The sequence below is a fragment of the Gavialis gangeticus genome, unplaced genomic scaffold (genome assembly GCF_001723915.1).
Source record: "Gavialis gangeticus isolate Ggan-Ray unplaced genomic scaffold, GavGan_comp1, whole genome shotgun sequence".
Lineage (NCBI taxonomy): Eukaryota > Metazoa > Chordata > Crocodylia > Gavialidae > Gavialis > Gavialis gangeticus.
The window spans coordinates 51,506,433-51,526,123 of record NW_017729030.1 but is presented as its reverse complement, the minus strand read 5'-3'; the positions used below and the strand labels follow the sequence as shown (position 1 = coordinate 51,526,123).

The window sequence follows — 19,691 nt, the reverse complement described above, 5'->3', positions numbered from 1 at the left end:
GTGCCATCTTTCAAAGGAGCTTTGTGGCACCCAGAGCACCCTGGTTGAGAATCACTGGTGTAAAGGCTGGACCCTTTAGACCAGGGGTGGGCAATTCCTTTGGGCAGAGGGTCCCTTACTGAGTTTTGGCAAGCCATCGAGGGCCACATGATAGGCAGCCCAGGGCACATTAATATTAATTTTCTAAATTTTTTAGGGGCCCCACGGGCCAGATAGAATGGCCTGGCAGGCCGCATCTGGTTCCCGGACTGCATTTTGCTGACCCCTGATTTAGACCCTCTCCCAGTAAGTCTCCCACGCTAGGTACAAAGCAGAACTTTATTGGTTACAAGGAGTAGGTTTGGAATAGGGTACAGGGTAGAGCAATGTCAGAGAAATCCCTTAGAGAAAAAAGGCATGGTAACCTTTGATTACGCATCTGTTACTGCAAGCTATTTATCTAGTTAGCTTTCACGCAGCTTACTCTCGCGTATCATCCAGAGGCAGGTGGAGATTCCCTCTGGAGGCAGGCAGTTCATTGATCATGAGTTTCAAGAGAGAGAGCAAGTTTCAGATGGTTCAGCTTCTCTCTGAGTTTTCATCATGGCTACTGCCCCTCCTCCTGGGCAGTCCTTCTCTTATAGAACCCTTATGACCTCATTTACCTGATCCAATGAAGGCCAACAACTTTTGGCTGCCAGTCAACCAATTTGAAATGCATCACTGGTTGCCAGGTAGACTGGCAGGGTTTTTAGCCCCCTCCCAGTCTTGCTGGCATTGCTTAGAACAAGAAGGAGTTTAAGGCCCAGACCCAGGTATGTGATGCTAGTCACCTAAGCAGAGGGAGCAGGTTTCCCTCCTCCCTCAGGAATGTATCCTGCTTAGGTTACAACTTGGCGTTTCCTGAAGAGATGGGGCAAAGGAGTCTGCCTTTTGCAGTGATCCTGGTAACCAGATTGTCCCATAGCAGAGTTTTGGGGAGAGACAGAGATGGCATTCTGCCACATTTCCCCCCCCCCACCTTGCTATGGCACTGATTACAGCACTGAAGGGCCTGGCTGGCACCCCCGCCCACCCCCCCCAGGCTGGTGCTCAGGGGCCAGGGCCCTCTCTGACCTTCTTCCCCACCGTCAGTCTGCCACTGCAGGGGCAACATCTTTCTAAAATCACATCTACTGCAGACTAAGTGAAATTTTGACACCTCACCCAAGGCTGGCAGATAGCAATTGCTGGAAACTTTACCTAGCGTCTTTGTGCTAGTCTGGAGAACTGCATAGTCATCTAGTAAAAAGGAAAGCCGTGTACTGTAGAAATGTTCCAGGTTTTGTATAAACTAATTAAATTGTTCTGCCTTCAGGTCAAAGTGGCTTCTTTACTTCATTTGTTATCATTTTCCATGTTAATTTACAGGTAAAATTCTGATCTGAGCTGTCTGTCTTAATAGTAAAAGACTGGTATTTTGAGAAGACAAATACTAAATCTTTTCAGCTTGAGTTTTGGTTAGAGTTGCTTCCTGACATTTGGAGTCTTTAGTATTCTTCCAGGTAATTGGTGTGATGATTTGTTTGAAAATGTCAGTGACACTGTAGGCTAAAGAAAAATTTTAAGGATTAAGAATCTGCTTAAAGAACCTCGTCTGCCTAATCTCAGATGAGTCACTCAGTTCCTTCCCACATGGTCTGCTAGAGGCAAGATTTGTTAATTTTCTACATACATTTTAGGCAATTGTGGAGTGGATGACCTAACAAATATGTGGACTTATTTTTACTGTCAGTGTGGCTAACAAATAAAATGTTTAAGCCTTTCTAGTTTTTAGCAGATATGCTCTTTTTTACTAAAAACAATTTAACATAGAAGGTATATAGACATTGGATGTGCAGTTACCTTTTCAACAAACATTTAGAAAATATAATATTTACTTCCTTGGACTTGGGGATTTAGAACCCATGACATTTTGGTCAGAACTAGAAATCAGTGAAGGCACATAATTTAACCCTTGCTTATACACCAACTGTTGAAATAGATTAAAAATGTGCCAAGATTAATAGATCAATATTACATGAATAGTAATCTCTGTTCTTCACTTACTGATGTGGTGAATGAACACTTAACAGTTACGCTGGTGACTAGGGCAGTGCGAAATCTCACCCGGCATTTCGTTTTGAAGCTGTTTTGATGCATTTCAAGCTTGAAACAGCGAAATTGAAATGAAACAAAAACCTTTGAAACAGCTTTGAAACAAAAAAAGAGAACTCGAAACGTTTCAAAAGTTTTGAAGCCAAGTTTACCACCTTCACCACCGGTCCCAGCCAGCAGCACCCACATCCTGTCATCAAGCAAGCAATTCAGGGGCTTGCCCACACCCTTGGGAGGACTGCGGGGGCTGTGCCGGAGTCCTCCCGGGGGCACGGCCCCCCTGATCTGACTGCTGGATGACAGGAGGCAGGTGCCCAGTCATGTGCAACAGATCCCAAAAGAGCCCAAACTAGTGCTGTATGTAATACAGTCCAGATGGGGGTGTGTAGCATGGATCCCAGACCAGTCGGAGAGGGTGCCACACCACACATGTTGCCTGACCTGGCCACCCACTCCAGCCAGTCTGGGCACCACTTTGCACGCAGTGCAGCACAGGTCCCAGACAGGTAGGAGGGGGTACCACGTACAGCACTATTCCTAGCTCAGGAATCACATGTGGCATCTTCCAGACCAGTCTGTCATCTGGCAGGCACTGGAATGAGTGCCAGATCTGGCATGCTGGGGGCGGGAGGTAGCAGTCAGTGGGCCTGATCTGTCCTGTGGACCAGCTCTCTGTAAGACCAAACTTTTTTTAAGTTGGGCAGTCTGTGGTAAATTACAGTTAAGCATCCAGTCTTCAGTGCAGTATATTATTATGTATTTTTTCTGTAACCTTAGCCATGTGTTTATCTGATGCTCCCATTCCTCATATACATATAAAGCTCTAAAAGTTAGTCTAACCCATTCTTGCACAGCATGGAATGGGATAACTAATAGTAACAGTGAATATTTTGCTGGCATGCAAAGGTCATGTTGTGAATTGCATAACAAAAAGACTGCTGCTGGCTAAAAATTAACTGTAAACTTCATGGTCTATAAATAGACAAGGAAAAGTACATTTGGTTTGAGAGACCTTATGTGATTGTGTAATTACTGTATCAAAATGGACAAAGGCCAGGAATTCAGATACATATGAATATGTAGCCTTTTAATGGTTAGCCACACGAATGCTGAAAGTGATCCATTTTAATTTTGATAGGAGCTTTCACATTCAAAGCTGTTTCTGTGAAAGAGATTATATACTTTGAGGAATAAGCATAGATTTTAAATTTGGGTAACTAAAATAATTCAGGGATGGGAAAGGAACCCTGTTTGAAATAATTTATCACAGAAATTAGAGATGGTCATAAAATCATCTCGCCAAACAGTTTCCTACTGCATGGTTTTGAGTAAATGTTAATGACCTATTGTTTCAGTTGTTTTGTGTGGTTGTGATCGTTACTAGTTGTAATCTACCTCATTCTGATGAGGGTGTTTTGATTGACCCTTTTAAAAGGGAACAAAGCAAGTCATCTCAAAATGATATTCATTTGACTGCGGTCAGAAATCCAAAAGAGGTGTTTTAGCCATTTATGTACATAGAGCAGATCTACTTCAGTTTGAAAGTCTATCCCTTAGAGTTCTGCTGTAGAGTATGTGTATGATGCATGAATACATTTTATTTTGATATGTTTGGGGAGGAGAGTAAACTGTTACATAAATTGGAAGCTTGCATTAAAATAACTTAATTTCCAGTACAAATACTCTGCTGCAGATGTGAACTAGAGGATCATAATTTAGCTACGGAAGCAAGATTTTTCTGAAGTAAAAGGCATCCTGTTGCTTCACCAGCACACTAGGACTTAGAAAAACACCACCATTTAAGGTGAATTTTGTGCAAAGAGAGCACACCCTGTGGTTTAGCAGTCTAGTCAGAAGGATGATACCATGCTGGCTTTCTAACTAGATCTTTGAACAATATTCTCATGGGTGGTAAATGCAAAACAAAGTAATATCAACTGGCACTTAATTCTGTGAGCTCCCTGCTGATTGGGCTATGCAGTGAAATGGAACTCTTCCTGACAGGAAGTCAGCCTATAAGTGTGGAGACCTCTGAAAATAAAGTGTGCTTTAATTTCACCCCCTGCTGTTTTACAGCTAGTCTGTTTAATTTGGGACTATGGAGAAAGGCTTGTGAAGGGAGGAGTACAAGATTATGGAAAATGTAGAGCAAGGCAGCGCTTGTCTCTGATTATACACAAATTAGAAATAGAAGAACAGACGGAACAGTTTTGTTTCTGTGTTAATTGACTGCATTGTTTCTTTGCTTTAAACTTCCAAGCAAAGCTGTTAAGAATTTCCAAGCAAAGCTGTTAAGAAAACTGATGGTGTTTTACATCTTTAATATAATGTGCTAAAGGAAGCATTGACTAGTAGTTAAATCTAACTTGCTGTTTAACTCATGGGCATGTTGTTCAACCTCTGTAGAATCACTTCTAGCACCTTTTTCTTCTGCTCTGGGAGCATTGTCATGAATCTAAATATAGCACTGTAAGGAATATAGCACTCCTATTTGAGCCGCCATTTAGCAGGCAAGGCTAAACTGGAATATTGTTGGAGGGATTACTGCATGGGTTATTTAAATGCTCTGGTGACTTCAGGAAGTTATTTTGCCTCTCCTGTTTTGTTTTCTTGTTCATTTGTTTTACAAGTTATTTTTATTTCTTCTGTAAGCTGCTCTGAACCTTGGTCAGGAATAAAATATGTATAAATCAAATAAATTTGTGTGATGTAATTTGTTACTCTTCATAAATTGCCTTGAGATCCTTCACTGAAGCAGAATAATATAATTCACTACCAAATCAATCATAAATATGAAATTGGGGAGAATTACTGTCATATTAGATCCTAATGTTTGCTAATTCTGAGCCGTTTATGTGGAAGGGGAATCTTGTTTTGCTTTCTCGAGGACCTGTTCATATTTACTTAAAGAACTGGTTAGTTTCATCTCCACATTTACAGAAGGGAAGTCTTTAAATTTTCTTTTGTAAACCATGTGAATAAGTCAGTGGATAGTTCTGTGGAATACCAGATACCTAATGTAGCTGAGCATTATTATCTGCCACTTTGATTGTGGTAATTTGTAGTAGCACCCGAGTGAGAATGGGGCCCTACTGTGCAAGTATAGACAGCTTGGAGTCTAAGTAAATGGGACAGGCACAGGACTAGAGAAGGGAATAGAACATGTAAACAGAGTGAGTAATGAAATAGCAGCAAATGTCATCATGTTGGTTCTCTGACTTTTGCTTTGCTTTACTTGCTTGTTTGTTAAATCTTTTCAGAAGAGCTTGGTTAGGAAGGGATTTGATAGATGCAAAGTTAAAACAAATGGAGGATTTGGAAACTTTGAGGGAAGGTCTGGTAAGGGTTTTATACAAAATGTCCTAAAGACCCCGTCATTCAAATAACATAGCTACTTCTGCTATCTGGAGACAATTATACATGTGCTCCTAGTGATAGTTTCATGTATATTTTTATGCAGTCAAAGCAAGTTTTAAAATTAAAACAAAGCTGAGATGGGGGGAATGAGTAACAGAGGAATCTTTCAGTGTGTTTAAGCTATTCAGGAGACACTTTTTTTGAATGCTAATACATTTAGTTTAAGCTTATTTGATGCTGGGCAGGACAACTGCCGCTGCTCTGGTGATGGAGGTTGCTCTGAGTGGTATCAGTCTGTCACCGCCCAGCTGTACTTCTGTCAGTGTGTTGTGGTTTGTCTGGCATGGTAATTAACTAGTGGCCTTTCCCAAAGTAGTCTCTGTTAATTTTACAAAAAAACTCAAAAAATTAAAAGGTACTGGCCAGCAAGAGAGCACTGAAATCAGTGAGAGGTAATTATGTTGATATACTATCATTCTAGAGTTAGCTTCCTGTTCTAAACAATTTAACAATGGTACATCTACCAGCTTTCACCATCACATTCTGTATGTAAAGTCTTTTCTTTTTCTTTGTTCAGTTTTCTATTTGTTCAGCCTCTGTCCCTTTCGATGTCCTTGTTTTTTTTTTTTATAATTCCTTTCTCTTCCCCTTAATTCCGTTTCCTTTAATTTCTTCCCTGTTTCTGACATTATTTGGCACCCTGATGATTCATGCAGTTATATGTGGAATTAAAAAGTGGGTTCAGGTGGCACTTGAGCTATGCTTCCTCTCAGCGTACTGTCACCATTCTCAGCATTGACAATAGCTGTTGGTGAAAGAACCTGGGGCGGAAACTTTACAGAGGAAAAGCTTTCCTAGTAGCTGAACTCAGATGTGACCCCTTATGTCATTCCAAGATGAATCATGGCAACTGTCGGCTGAAAGATAGTGACTGGGTAGATGGGCTACTGTCTCTTCCTTCAGGCTAAATTCTGTGTCTAAAACTGGTGAACCTCTAGTTCAGTTTTACCCAAATATTGTCTGTTGCTGGATATGGAAGGCAGAGGGATTAGCATTCGACCTAGAGTAGTCGGCCTGTTCTTAATGTAATGTCTATGGATGTGATATCACTCATCTCTTATTTCATACAGCACATGCCTTTATAGGAGCACTATAATTTTTAATGTAAGGTCTAAAAATGCTACAATAAGAATATTTTGTCTAGGAATTCTGTTGACGTGCACCTTGAAATATGACATTTTGTTTGTCACCATCTTCTGGTGAATGAATAGTATTACACTTCATAAGGTTGTTTCTTTTTTTGGTTGGCATGTATGAATGTTCTGGTGATGTAAGGTTAATTTTGTTTCCTGATGGACAACCCCTGCTCCAAAATAGTGCATTCCCACAAATTACAGTGACTGCAACTGGTTGGAAGAGCTTGTGGAAGTATGAAATTAATCTTGCCATTTTGTGTCTGCATGTAGGTTTGTCTGTTTTAGGAGAAACTTGCACAGAGAAGGGAAAAGTCACATTTGTATAAACTTATGGTATAGCAAATGTATATTTGGCAGCATGGGCATTGTGCTTAGGTTAATTCAGTTTAATACTAAAGCTTTAGTAAGTTAGTTGACTCAATTTAATATATACATAATTTATTTTTAAAATCTGTAAAAGTGTGTTGCGAGTTAAACTCAAGTTTTAAGTATTGAAATTAAACTCTCATTATAGGGCAATTTTAGGTATTTACCACATAACATAATACCAGTTTATAGGAAGCACTGGTCACAATGAGATACCCCAAATAGTTAAACAGCAGGGGAGTCTTCTGCTTTTAGTTAAAAGCTGCTGGTTCGTATGGGTTATTTAGTACTTGTTTAATTCTTAATGTAGTGTGCTGTGGGATTGAGCATGCAAAAGTCAGCAGAAAGAGTTCTGTTTTCTGCATCTAAGGTCATTACTTGCTGTACAATAATAAAGGCACTATTTTATTGGGGCAGTTGTAATTAACTTCAGCACTAGGCATTGATATAAATCATTCCTAATCTGTTTTCTTTACAGTTTCATTCTTTAAACTGGTTTAACATAGTTGCTTTCTGTCATCTTTTTACATGAGGACTATGATTGTAATTGCTGTTTTGAATTAGGTTGTCAGAAAGTAATATGAATGCAAGAATAGATTAAGGAACACTAATGAATAATACTTTTTGAAAAAGTTGTTACTGTGAAATAAATATTCTGTAGTTGTGACCTATTTTTACCTGTGTGAATTCAATACAATACGGCATTGTTATGGCATACAACTGGCAAAGTATTTCAGAATGTGATATATTGATTCTATTGCATAGCTAACTACATTTTTTCAAATATAAGTAAAGTTTATTTTCCAAGGACTACACATTCTCCAGCATAAAATAAGGAGAGATTTCTGGGAAGAGTGTCTTTTGTCTTTAGCTTTTCTTACTGTATTTTGCTCAGTGTTAAGTTTTGATATTCATTGGACCAAATACATTTTAGGATGCAGTTAGCCCTTCCAACTCTTACTAATTCTTAGTAATCGGTATGGATTTAAAACATCAGAATCACTGATGCAGTTTGCTCAGATGAGTTCTTGTAACACTTGAGTTTTTGCTGTAACTGCTTTTTTGCATTTTTAGGAGTGTGTATACTCACAAAGAATCAAAATACAATCAGCCTAACTTCATATCAAATGCAAACTTTTTAGCAATGCTCTAAAGACTATCATCCAATTAATTTTTTATGCAATTTTCACCTCGGTGACATACTTATTAAAATTGCTTAACAGAAAAGATTTAGTTGTGTACTGTCACTCACTGGTTTTTGATGAAAAGCAATGCATTTAAATGGAATGCAAGTAGTAAGTACCTTTTATTGTATTTGAGTGCATTTGATATTTTTAAAGTCTTATAAAAATAATTAGCTCTTTTATATAGTTCTAATGGCAGCCCTGCAAGTTTCCCCTGGAGCTGTCTCTAATGAACAGGCCTTGCTTTTTCCAGTTGGGCTTTGAGATTCCCTAAAGACTTGACTTCAGACCTCCAAGGGCAGCAGCTGCCATTTGTCTTGAAGACTGGAGTTGCCAAACAAACGGACCATGTACTAATAGGACACATTTGTACAGCCTCAGTACGTGGAACCCTGATAGAGGCTTAATGATGATCATCTGTTGAGAGCTTGTAGCTGGGTAGGGTTAGAGCAACTTTTATCACCCTTATTGAAATTAAATCCTCTGTATTGATTAGTGAGAGAACTTGACTTGGTTAGATTGACGCTAGGTTAAGGCTTTCATAGAGGGTCCATTGTTTAGTGTAGAATAGTACCATGCTGAGTATATCCAAAAACACCATTGACTTTTGTGTCATATTTCTGCTAGCAGTTCAGCTATTTTCTGCATGGTTGGAGTAAAACTAAGTAGTATTTGCAAACTACTTTGTTTCATAATTGCTCAGGTTCAGATGCAGTTAGATGCCTGACTGTGTAACATAGCATAGTATATTTTGTTAATTAAAATCTTTAAATTTTTAGAGCATTTTCAAGTCTTAATTTTCACTTTTATTTGTGGTTGTGTGCATGTATAGATGCACACATTACAAACTGCTCTGAAAGTGCTTCTTCACTACTTACATTTAGGACATCATAGATGTATAGTTTTACAGTTTTTATAGAGTTTTAATACAGGCCATTCCCAAGCTCTTTTCCTATCTTCTCCTTAATTTGACTAAAAACTTGCTTTGAGATATTGGCCTCAACACTTCAGTGGCAAAAGGATTTCATTCTTGCTATTTTCAGAGCACTATGCATTAAAGCAATTTAACTCTACTTTGTGTAGAATTTTTTTTAGGTTGACAGTGTGTCACTTTAATGTGTAATTTTCTCTCTCTATTATGAAAAACTCACTGAGATAATCTACATTTCACTATATATACTTTATTGCTGAATTTACTGAAGCTTGTGGTAGATGTGGTGCTGAGAGAGTGCTGACACCAAGTACAAACACTGTTGAAAAGTTCTTGATAGTTTACTTTAGGCACTTAGAGATTACTATATCTTTGTATGAGCAAGTTTTCGAGCAGATTTGACCTTTAGTCTAGTGTATAATATGTCTCTTTAGTCATATGTTAACACATTTCCCACCCTGTTCCTTAGTGCCCCATTCACAGTTGTCAAGATTGAAGTCATCCTTCTCACTTGTTTAAGAATTTATTTCAGTTATGAAAAAATCACAGAACTTTATTGGGAAGGATGAAGCAGTGGTAAATTTGCTACATTTTTCTCATGAATTTTAAGACTTTAGTCTAATGCTTCAAAAATACTACTGAGTTGTTGGAGTCTAACTAATGTAAATAAAAAGTAGTTATAAGGGGTTATCAAAAGTGGAAGATGCATTTGATATATATGACAAGATATAAAAGACTCCTAGTTGTATAATAATGTGGTAACTTAAAACATCGGTTACCATGTATCTATAGGGCAGCTTAAGAAGTTTATATTTTTATGGTTTAAAAAAAGCTTGATTCAACTTATTGTATAACATAGAAATATTTTGTTCCTTTAATTGAAATATTTGTGAATACCTGCTTCTAAAAAAAGTAACAATGAAATGTATTAATATTACTTTTGATTGTACACATTCTGTATACAGTACATACTAGTTTCAAATAACATTTGGATTTTTCTTTATTTTATCACTGTCATAAAGGAAATGTTCTTGGAATGTGTGTGATGAAATTACAAAGGAAAAAGCATATGTATTAAACAACATTTTCTAAACTATAATGTTCCTTATACAGTGTGTATGTGGCGGGAGGGGTGGCATCATCCTGTCTGTGCATTTCGTAGACTTAAGTGTAAATTTGAACCAAAACATAGTTCTCCATACTGAAGTATCAACAAGATGGGCAATTTTATGTGTGTAAATGAAGGAAACCATTTGGCTTGTTTCATTTGTAAAGAATAGCTTACTCATGCTCAATCTGTGGCTCTTGAAGGCAACTTTACCTAAGGGAAATGTGTAGTTATACTTGACTTAGAGAACCGGAGAGCATCTTATTCTTAAGGAAAAAGTAACAAAAAGCAGTGAGCAAGATGAGGATCCATTTATCTCCTACGTGAACTGTTTTTTAGAGTCCCAAGGAGTAGCTCTTCTATGTGGCAGCAAGGGATTGACAGTTGCCAGTTGCCTTGAGGCTGAGTGGCTCTACCCTCCTGCTGGAAATCATGTATTAGGGCAAAGGGAGCCTTTGGCTTGGGTGTTTCTGCCCATCTGTCCGCCAGATTTTCTGGGTAGGTTGATCTTAGTGGCTCCAAATTGTTTGGTAGAATCTGTGTTGGATTTCCTAGTGTGCTTTGGTTTTTAGTGCATCTCCTCTTAGAGCTAGACAGGACTTTTCCCACCTTATATAAAGATATGGTATTAGGGATTTTTGCTGCTTTCAGAGCTCCAGGACCTCTTATTTTATGCATTGTCTTTTTGTTTTCCATTTATTTCCAAATTCATTTGAGTCTGCATTGTCTGAATTATTTTTAGGCATGCATTTTAAAGACTATACTGGCATTTGTGCAATCATAACTTGGCAACTTGCATCACTGTAGAAGTGGGGTAGCCATAGGAACTGATGGGCAATTAGGTACAGCTAGGACAGGTATGAAATTATTGACTTTGTTGATCTGTTCTTACAGTCATTCCTTTTTAAAGTGCTGAAATGTGTTTTGTAGTTATTTAGTTGCATTAGTGGTTGAGTTTGAGGCTTTTAACGTGTTTTTCACCAACACCTTTGGGAGTTGGATAACTAAGATGTTGATATAATAATGCAGTATGCATAGAGTGTAATTGTTGTAGAGGTGTATGTAGTGTGGTGAAATATAGAATTGATCATGAAAGACTATGACCATTAAGCTTTTCTTTCAACTATTAAAACTAGCTGTAGGGTGCATTCAGCTGTAGCTTAGGAAATTGTTTAGACTAATGCTGCCTTTGATAATTGTCTGTGATGTGTAGAAAAATGCTGAGATGCATCATGATAAATGCTTTTTCTTTTCACTTCTGGCAATGTCCATCTTCACCAATTAGATTTTAAAGCATTGTAGTGAGTGCTACTGAAAAAGAAAAAGCCATTGTTAGGATGAAGAAACAGATGGATGTTGTCATAGAACACAATGTATCTTTAATTTGCTTTCCTTGAGCTATAGTCCATTATATGTTTTTCCACAAGTTTCATCATATATTAATACATTATTATACAATGGTAAACATTTAATATGTGATTTAAGGTAGAAAAAGCTTTAGAGTTAATTACAGATGTGCTTTTGTTCATTAATAACAACACCCCAAATGGTGCCAGGTATCTCCTAATAAAGTGAAGAATACCTACTGAAAAATACTTAGACTAATTTGAAACAGTGTAGTGATGGCAATAAGAAGACAGTAATGAGAGCTGTGGATAGGAAGGTAGGAACAATAACAACAAAGTTTATAAAACACATGAAGGCTAGCGCATAGTATGATGGAGAAAGGAAAGATTCTTGCAATAACAAGTTGAATTTAGTTGGAACATTTATATTATACAATTGCTTAATAATTGATAGAAGCTGATGAGGTTGTGCAGTAAATTTTTATTACAGTTAGTGTAGTAATATCTGTAAATTCCACTCATGCTACTAAAGATCACTATAAACTTAAGTCCTTCAAAACTATAGCAAGTTAGAACAGATTATAAAGGTAAGCAATGGCTTGGAGCTTGGAGTAATTGAAATGATGTGAATGTGGATTTCTTCTTCAAGTGGCCATGTATATTCTCTCATTTGTTTTACATGTCTTGTCTTAGACTGGAGACTTTTTGCCGCAAGCAGTATCTTTAGAGCAGGACTGTCAAACTTATCTGGCCCTGTAGGCCAGGTGAGTATACCTGAGCTGGTTTGCTGGCCAGCCCAGGAGCAACCCCCTGCAGAGTGCCCACAGCACTGGGTCCTGAATGAAGCCCTGCACGCACCAATCCCCAGAGCCGGTATGGGGTACGTGCTGCCAGTGATGCATGAGCTGGACCCAGTGCTGCAGGCAGCCCAGGGGGTCGGTCCAGGGCACTGCATGCAATCTATGCCCTGAACCCACTGTGCCACATGCACTGTTAGGTTCAGCCCACATGTTATGGGCAGCATGTGCCCTGTGCCAGCCCCCAGGGCCACGTGCACAGTGAGCCCTGAGACCTATGCATGTTGCATGCATGGCACATAGTACTGGGGACCTGCCCAGGGTGATTGCTCTGTATGGTGCCCTGTCCAGCCTGGAACCTGTGCGCAGGGCTGTTGGGTGGAGTGCTGCGTGGAACACATGCCCTTTGCTGTGCAGCACACATGGGCAGTCTAGCCCTGCATGCCACGTACTGGAGTGGCTGGCTGCTGGGCTCCCTGTGCACAAGGACCCCAGGGCTGACACTGGGCATACACTGCCCACAGCATGTGGGCTGGACCTGGTGCTGCACATGGGGCTGCACATGGGGCTTGGGTATGGGCTGCATGCAGTTACCCAGACTGACGCCCTGTGTTGCCTGCAGTGTATGTGGTGGCAGGTCTAGCCTGTGTATTGTATGCAGTGTGTAGGACCAGAGCCTGTCCAGAAACCCACTAGCTGAATTGTATGGCTCCACAGGCTGTATGTTTGGCACCCCTACCTTAGAGTCCCACTCCTCCTTGTATCCTGGCCCTGAGGGAATAAATGGTAGTGTACACTTTAGACGCCTCCGTTTCTTTAATGGCCTGTCTAGAGTTGGAGTTTCTTGAGTATCTTAGCTGATTTAAACCTTAGGAAGAAGTCCAAACCAATATTTATTTCCCTTTTTCCCCACTTTCTTTACTCTCTAATGTGGCTGCCCTGGGAAACATGTTCTTTTCTTCTCTGGGCTGCCTGAAGCCCTTCAGCGTCATCTCATGAGGCGCTGCCATTTTGTAGCAACTATTTTCCCCTACTTCAGTGCAGGTAGGGGAACTTCTTTTTTTGGATCAGTAGTCTTAAACATAGAGATGTTTTGGGCTTCTTGTTAGGCTCTTCCAGGATGGTCTGATGCCAGCTTCTGACAATTGGACAGAATGCTGTTTTTGCCTGTGATTTCTGTGTCAGTCATTGCACTTAGGATGCAAATAACCTGTTTAGTCATGTTATAGATAGTAACCTTGACAAGTGTTCAGGACACTCATGTTGCAACAAAATGAGGACTCAGCTAAAATATGTTCTATAAAACACGCAGTGGAGTTTGAAATCTAAATACTTTATGTTTTGTCTTGCTTGATACTTAAAGCAGAAAAAAAACAATGCTGAGCTATTGATTTTTGTGTGATCTAATGTGTAAGCCACTGACTGAAAAAGATGATGTAATTATAATTTGTGTGCTGTTGTAATAAATGAAAGGGCAAAATAAGGTGACCTTTTTTTCACCTGCTGACTTGATCAGGTGGAAAAAATCCTGTGCTTCAAAATATCCTACTGATCTTAAGAAATCTTCAGAATTTTTCATTTTTTTATTGATTTATTATTAATATTGGTGAGGTGAAAAAGGCAAGATAGTAGTGCTGACATGAGTGACCATGGCTTTGAGAACCAAAATAAAAACTAGACATGATTTTTAATTGTACCAAACTTAAAAAAAAATCTTGAAAGCTAGATATGGAGATTGGATAAGCATGTGTAAGACCAGAGCATCTATCTGCCATTAAAGGATTTATTGGCAGAAAAAGAACCCTCTTCCTTCTGTTCACGGAATGTTTAAAGGTAGCATGTGATACTGGACCAGGTAGCATTCAATAAAACACACACTGTGTATAGGGAGAAGTTCTGTTACTCTTAAAGATCCCAGTGGATCTGATGAATATACAGTATGGTGTACTTCTGTTGCACTTCTCTATTAGAAAAGAAGTTCTAATAGAGGCAGATATCTGAAAAGAAAGTGTGTATCCATGATCTAATACTAGAGGACATGAAAATGTAGAAGGGATTTGATAGATGGCCTTATGATTGGGAAGTAAGGAGATGGCATCAGTGTAACCAATACATAGTCAAATTAATAGCTTAAACAGTAAGGAAAACCATAATGAATGTGAAAATGTAGGGCTTAAAATTTAAACTGAAAGAAGTGTAGCAAATACCTGGGCTACATTAACTAATTTTGCTGACCCAAAACGTAACAACTGTAGGCACTGGCCTGCTTGTTTAATTTGTGTGACATATTTTTAAAGAGGCAAATAAACAAACTGGAGTCAAAAGAAGAAAATGCGACAGTCTAACGTTCTTTCTGGGAACTTGTGACTAACTTTAAATTAGTGCCATTTCATTATTTCTTCATACTAATGGTGGATTCCTTCTAAAATTGCATTCAATGTGATGTTTTAAAATGTAATTGGTGAAGATGGAAGTTGTTGAAAGTACAAAGAAAATGCCTTTATTATAGTCTGATAATTTTGATTAGAAATGGTATATTGTTGTTTAATTTTTTACACAACTCATTTATTCTTCCTTCTCTTCAATTTTATAGGAGTGGCAGAACTCAATACAGAAGAATGCAGGCCTAGCCTTTATTGAACTTGTCAACGAGGGAAGGTAACTATGTAAAAATATTTGATGGCTCTCTCATTTTACCTTTCTGCACTTTGTGAGGCACATGATTTTTAATCTGTAGTCACTAATACTTTCTCCTGCTTATATTACCGACCAGGAGTGCAGGTCTCTTTAGTCAATCAGTATAAGTTTTGCAAACAAGTATTTCATCCCTTTAATACTCTTGCTAGTCTAAATATTTTAATATTTTTTTTTTATAGAAACTTAGTTCTTCTGGTAGATATGTTAAGTATACCGCATCAGCAATGTGTTTATAGATTTTCTTTCTTCCTATTTGGACTCATATAATGGACACTATAATTCCTATTAATCCTTTCAGTGTAGTTGGGTTGAAGTGCAAGTATTTCTAATTTTTATCTCCAAAATTTATATTATATTCAGCCAACCTTCCACATACTCATTATACAGTAGAACTGAAGTGGATAATGTAATATATGACTACAAATGCTTAAAAAATCTAAACCCTCTTAACGTTATCACCAGGGTTTAATGTTCTATCAATAACTCTATATAAATTACTGAGATTTATTGGAAATGATAGAGCAGGGGACAGGGCCGTGAACTTTGGCTTGCGGACTTGACTCATCAGAATTATCAATATTTCCTTCATTAGCAATTGATTAGTAAAGCAGACAAAGAGCAACTTTTACTTTCTCTGAAGGCTTCTTAAGAAGCCCTAATGAGTTAACTGGAGAGCATCATGACACGGCATTTTTCTATTTAAAAACAAAACAAAACTTGAATTTACAACAAAAGCAAGTGAAGAACATAGTAAAAATCAACTTTGTAAGATTAGGATATGTGTTGACATAATCAGAATGAAAAGAGGATAAACTTTTTCTGTCAAATGATAGAAAATAATGCAATAGAAAAGAATCTTTGAAATATTAATGAATAGAGATAATAACTATTTAAAATTTTTTCTTTTAAAATTTGCAGAGGTTCTCAAAAATAATGAAACCTTTTATGGTTGAGTTTGCTTGGGTTTATGGCTAGAGGAATATAATTCCAAGGTGGATAAGAATGTTCTGCTACCAGTCTTGATCCCAAGGGCCAAAGAAAAGTAAAGAAGGTGTTCAGTTACTGTGCTAAGATCTACTCTGTAGTTGTTTCTGATTATGTGTCTGACATTCCTTGACCTCATTTATAGAGTGCCTGCCATAAATTTGGCCCTTGATTAATGTTTTATTAGTATAGATAACACGGTTCTCCTCTACACACGTAAACAACCATGTTGGATTCAGCTGGGTAAGATGAGTATCATTAACAAATTAGTTATGGAGTCGTAGTTGTAAGTAACATTCACCAAAAAGATCCTCTCATCATCTAAATCAGATTTTCAGAGATCATATCTGTAAAGATATTCAGTTGACTGTTTTCTTTTAAAGACTTATTACCTTTTTTTTTTTACACAGATGGGAACCCCGTATAAATTACATGGGTAATTTATGGCCTAGACTTTGTAGAATTGGTCGAGCTATGCTCATGAACAAATTATCTTTCAAAAACTAGAAAACATGGCTTTGGTTAGTAGAAGATATCTGAATCAAGTATTTCTTACTTCATTTCATGCCTGACGCAAGTGATACAGTTGTTCTGTAAACTGGGAATCCAATCCTCAACAGATGAGAAGAAGCAATTTGTAAAAATGTGTCCTTTTATTCTCTCTTCCGTTTGTATATAGACTATTAGCATGCTTAACTTGCTTTTTCTAAGTTAATGGTAGTGTTGGAGTGATGGTATCCAGGAAGTGTGAGAAGCAAAGATTGTTTTGGGTTATATCTTCTACAGGACCAGCTGCATAATTGGGACAAATTTAAAAAAAACTTTTGGATACAAAGTAACCTTCCTCAATCCTTCCCCTGACCTAAGTCTGGAGAAAGGGTACCTTGTGCTTGGAAGTTTGTCTGAAATTCCTCCCAACTATGAAGTTGGCCCAGTAAAAGATATTGGCAGAAAAAATGCTAAATCAGTATATGTATTTTTTCCAAAACTTTTTATCTCAGCAACCCTAAAAATTAAACCATTTATGTTAAAGAAAGGTTTAAATTTCAGATCACTTAGCCAACACCCTTTAAAATGATATATTATGAGGTCACTTACATGACGGTATGATCACACTAGATACATAAAGTCCTGTCGATAAGGAATTAAGTGCTGCAAATTTAGCTAAGAGATGACAAGGTGCTGCTGATGGGAGAAGACAGAAGTTTACGGGTACTTGAAAGGTGTAAACTCTAAGGATGAACTTAGTGTAATCAGTGATTACACTATGGTGGGTATATATCACTAGCAATAATAAGAATGAAAGCAAGAAAAAAAAATGGGGTGGGAGGAGGCATAAAACTTCATGGAATTGAAAGCAATATGTTTTTTCTGTCTCAGACGTCATCCAGTCCATCACCCTTCCACTACTGTTGTTTTCAAAGTACAACAAAGTACATTTTTCAGTGTGTTGTATTATCTTTAGCAATCGCAACTCATGGTAACTTCCTTTATTTCTTTTTGAAGGCCATTTTACTCTTTTTAGAAATAGTGTACTGGAAGTTTTGCTGCATTTCCATAACCATTTGAAATTGGGATTCCCTGAACTAACTGACTCTACATGCAACTCGGTTAACTGCATCTTCATGTAAAAGATGCTGGGTGGGGGGAGCTTATGGACTTCTGTGCCAGGGGAACTTATGGACTTCTGTGCCAGCAAGTCTTATTCTTGCAAAAAGAAGTTGAATTTAGTTGGTACGTTCATATTGTACAATTGCATAATAATTGATAGAAGCTGATGAGGTTGTGCAGTAAATTTTTATTACAGTTAGTGTAGTAATGTATGTAAATTCCACTCATGCTACTAAAGATCGCTATAAGCTTAAGTCCTTCAAAACTATAGCAAGTTAGAACAGATTATAAAGGTAAGCAATGGCTTGGAGCTTGGAGTAATTGAAATGATGTGAATGTGGATTTCTTCTTCAAGTGGCCATGTATATTCTCTCATTTGTTTTACATGTCTTGTCTTAGACTGGAGACTTTTTGCCGCAAGCAGTATCTTTAGAGCAGGACTGTCAAACTTATCTGGCCCTGTAGGCCAGGTGAGTATACCTGAGCTGGTTTGCTGGCCAGACCAGGAACCAACCCCCTGCAGAGTGCCCACAGCAAAGCCAGTCTTTGCTTGTTGCCCAGCACCAGTTCTGTGCTGCACGGCAAGACTTAACAGACCACACATCCAAATTAAAGCACCATCTGATGTTTTTATGGAATATCTTTGTGTCTGGTTTGCCATTGTCATGTGATAAATTGATTGCACATGTGGCATGTTGCAGTTAACACAATGATGAAATAAACATAATTTTGCCTGTGACCTTATTAGATGAAGGTGCAGTTAAGTTAGATATTTTAGTACAGTGCATCCCAATTTAAGCCAGGGGGCAGTAGGGCTCATTTGCTTTGCCCTTCCCCCAAAGGAGCCTGTCAGTAAGCTCAGTCACTTCCAGTGATGTATTTAACACTGCTGCTACTCCTGACTGGGGAGAGGGTCAGCTGCTGCTCTAGGACCCAGATTGGAACCAAACCAGGACAAGTAACTGTCAAAGACAGCCTTCCTCTTGCACTCCCATACCTCTTCAGGTTATGAGGCCAAGGAGAACCATTCTCCTCATCCCCTTACTTGTGGCTGCATTTAAAAGCTCTTGCTGCTGCTGTTCTTCTCAGCAGTAATTGCCTTTTCTCCTGCTACTGCTTTTTACACTGCTCCCATGCACAGGTCCCCTGGGGCAGCAGTAGCTCTGTCGGCCACTTTGGGAAGTAGAACTGCAGCAGAGTACTGTGGGATGCTGGGGGACCAAGAGATGCTTCTGGCAGCACTACATATAAGTGTTCATATGTTCTGTGTAGCACTGTGAAGAAGTTCCTGTTTGAAACAGGAACTTTTGTGTTATGGACCCACTATCTTTGTTTTGCTATAGGCACCCTGAATGCATACGTTAGCTTTTCATTGCTATAAGGTCTATATAGTGCTACAAACATAACATGTCTCGCAGCATATGCTTTTTAAATCCTCTTTAAAATTTGTTTTTTTTCTTGAACCAAGGAAAAATTGCAGAAGAGTAATAGAGGGTAGAGTCACACAAAAAAAGGCAAAAATATTTAGGCTGTTTCTAAGTCTTGCAATACCATGAATGTGTGGTATCTTTCTTAGGGCTCAAGCTGTTAGAACCAGCTTATTACTCAAAAGTCCCAGTTTTCATTTAAAACAGATGTAAATTTCTAGTTCTCACTGTTGTAAAGAAAAATTAGATATTGTGAATATTTAGTAAAAGTATCTGTTTTTTAAATGCTATTTTTCATGTTCTGTGTCAGTTCTGTAAGGCAATTTGAAAAACAGTATTTTTAAAAAAGAATCTCATGTTTTTGAAGGCAAGTTAACTTTTGGGGACTATGTTCCAATGCTGAAAAGAAACAATAAGTGCTCATGAATAAGGACCTACCAAATTAGATATTTTGTGATTTTTGCAGAAACTGTGGACTTGGTAGCTCCCACATGAAAAAGCCTGGTCCTTGCAAAAAAACACAGGACTACAAAAAAGCTAGAAAATACCCAGCAAGTTGGGGGGGGGGGGGG

The 19,691-nt window shown here is 38.3% G+C and overlaps 1 protein-coding gene across 11 annotated transcripts in view; it reads left to right on the top strand.

The window, feature by feature from the left end:
• Positions 1–19,691, top strand: part of LRBA (LPS responsive beige-like anchor protein) — a 760,533-nt gene that overhangs the window by 280,641 nt on the left and 460,201 nt on the right. For all 11 annotated transcript variants that reach the window (XM_019522192.1, XM_019522187.1, XM_019522186.1 and 8 more), the window contains one exon: positions 14,994–15,058. In XM_019522192.1, the coding sequence (XP_019377737.1) occupies positions 14,994–15,058 (65 nt within the window). The remainder of the gene's footprint in view (positions 1–14,993; positions 15,059–19,691) is intronic.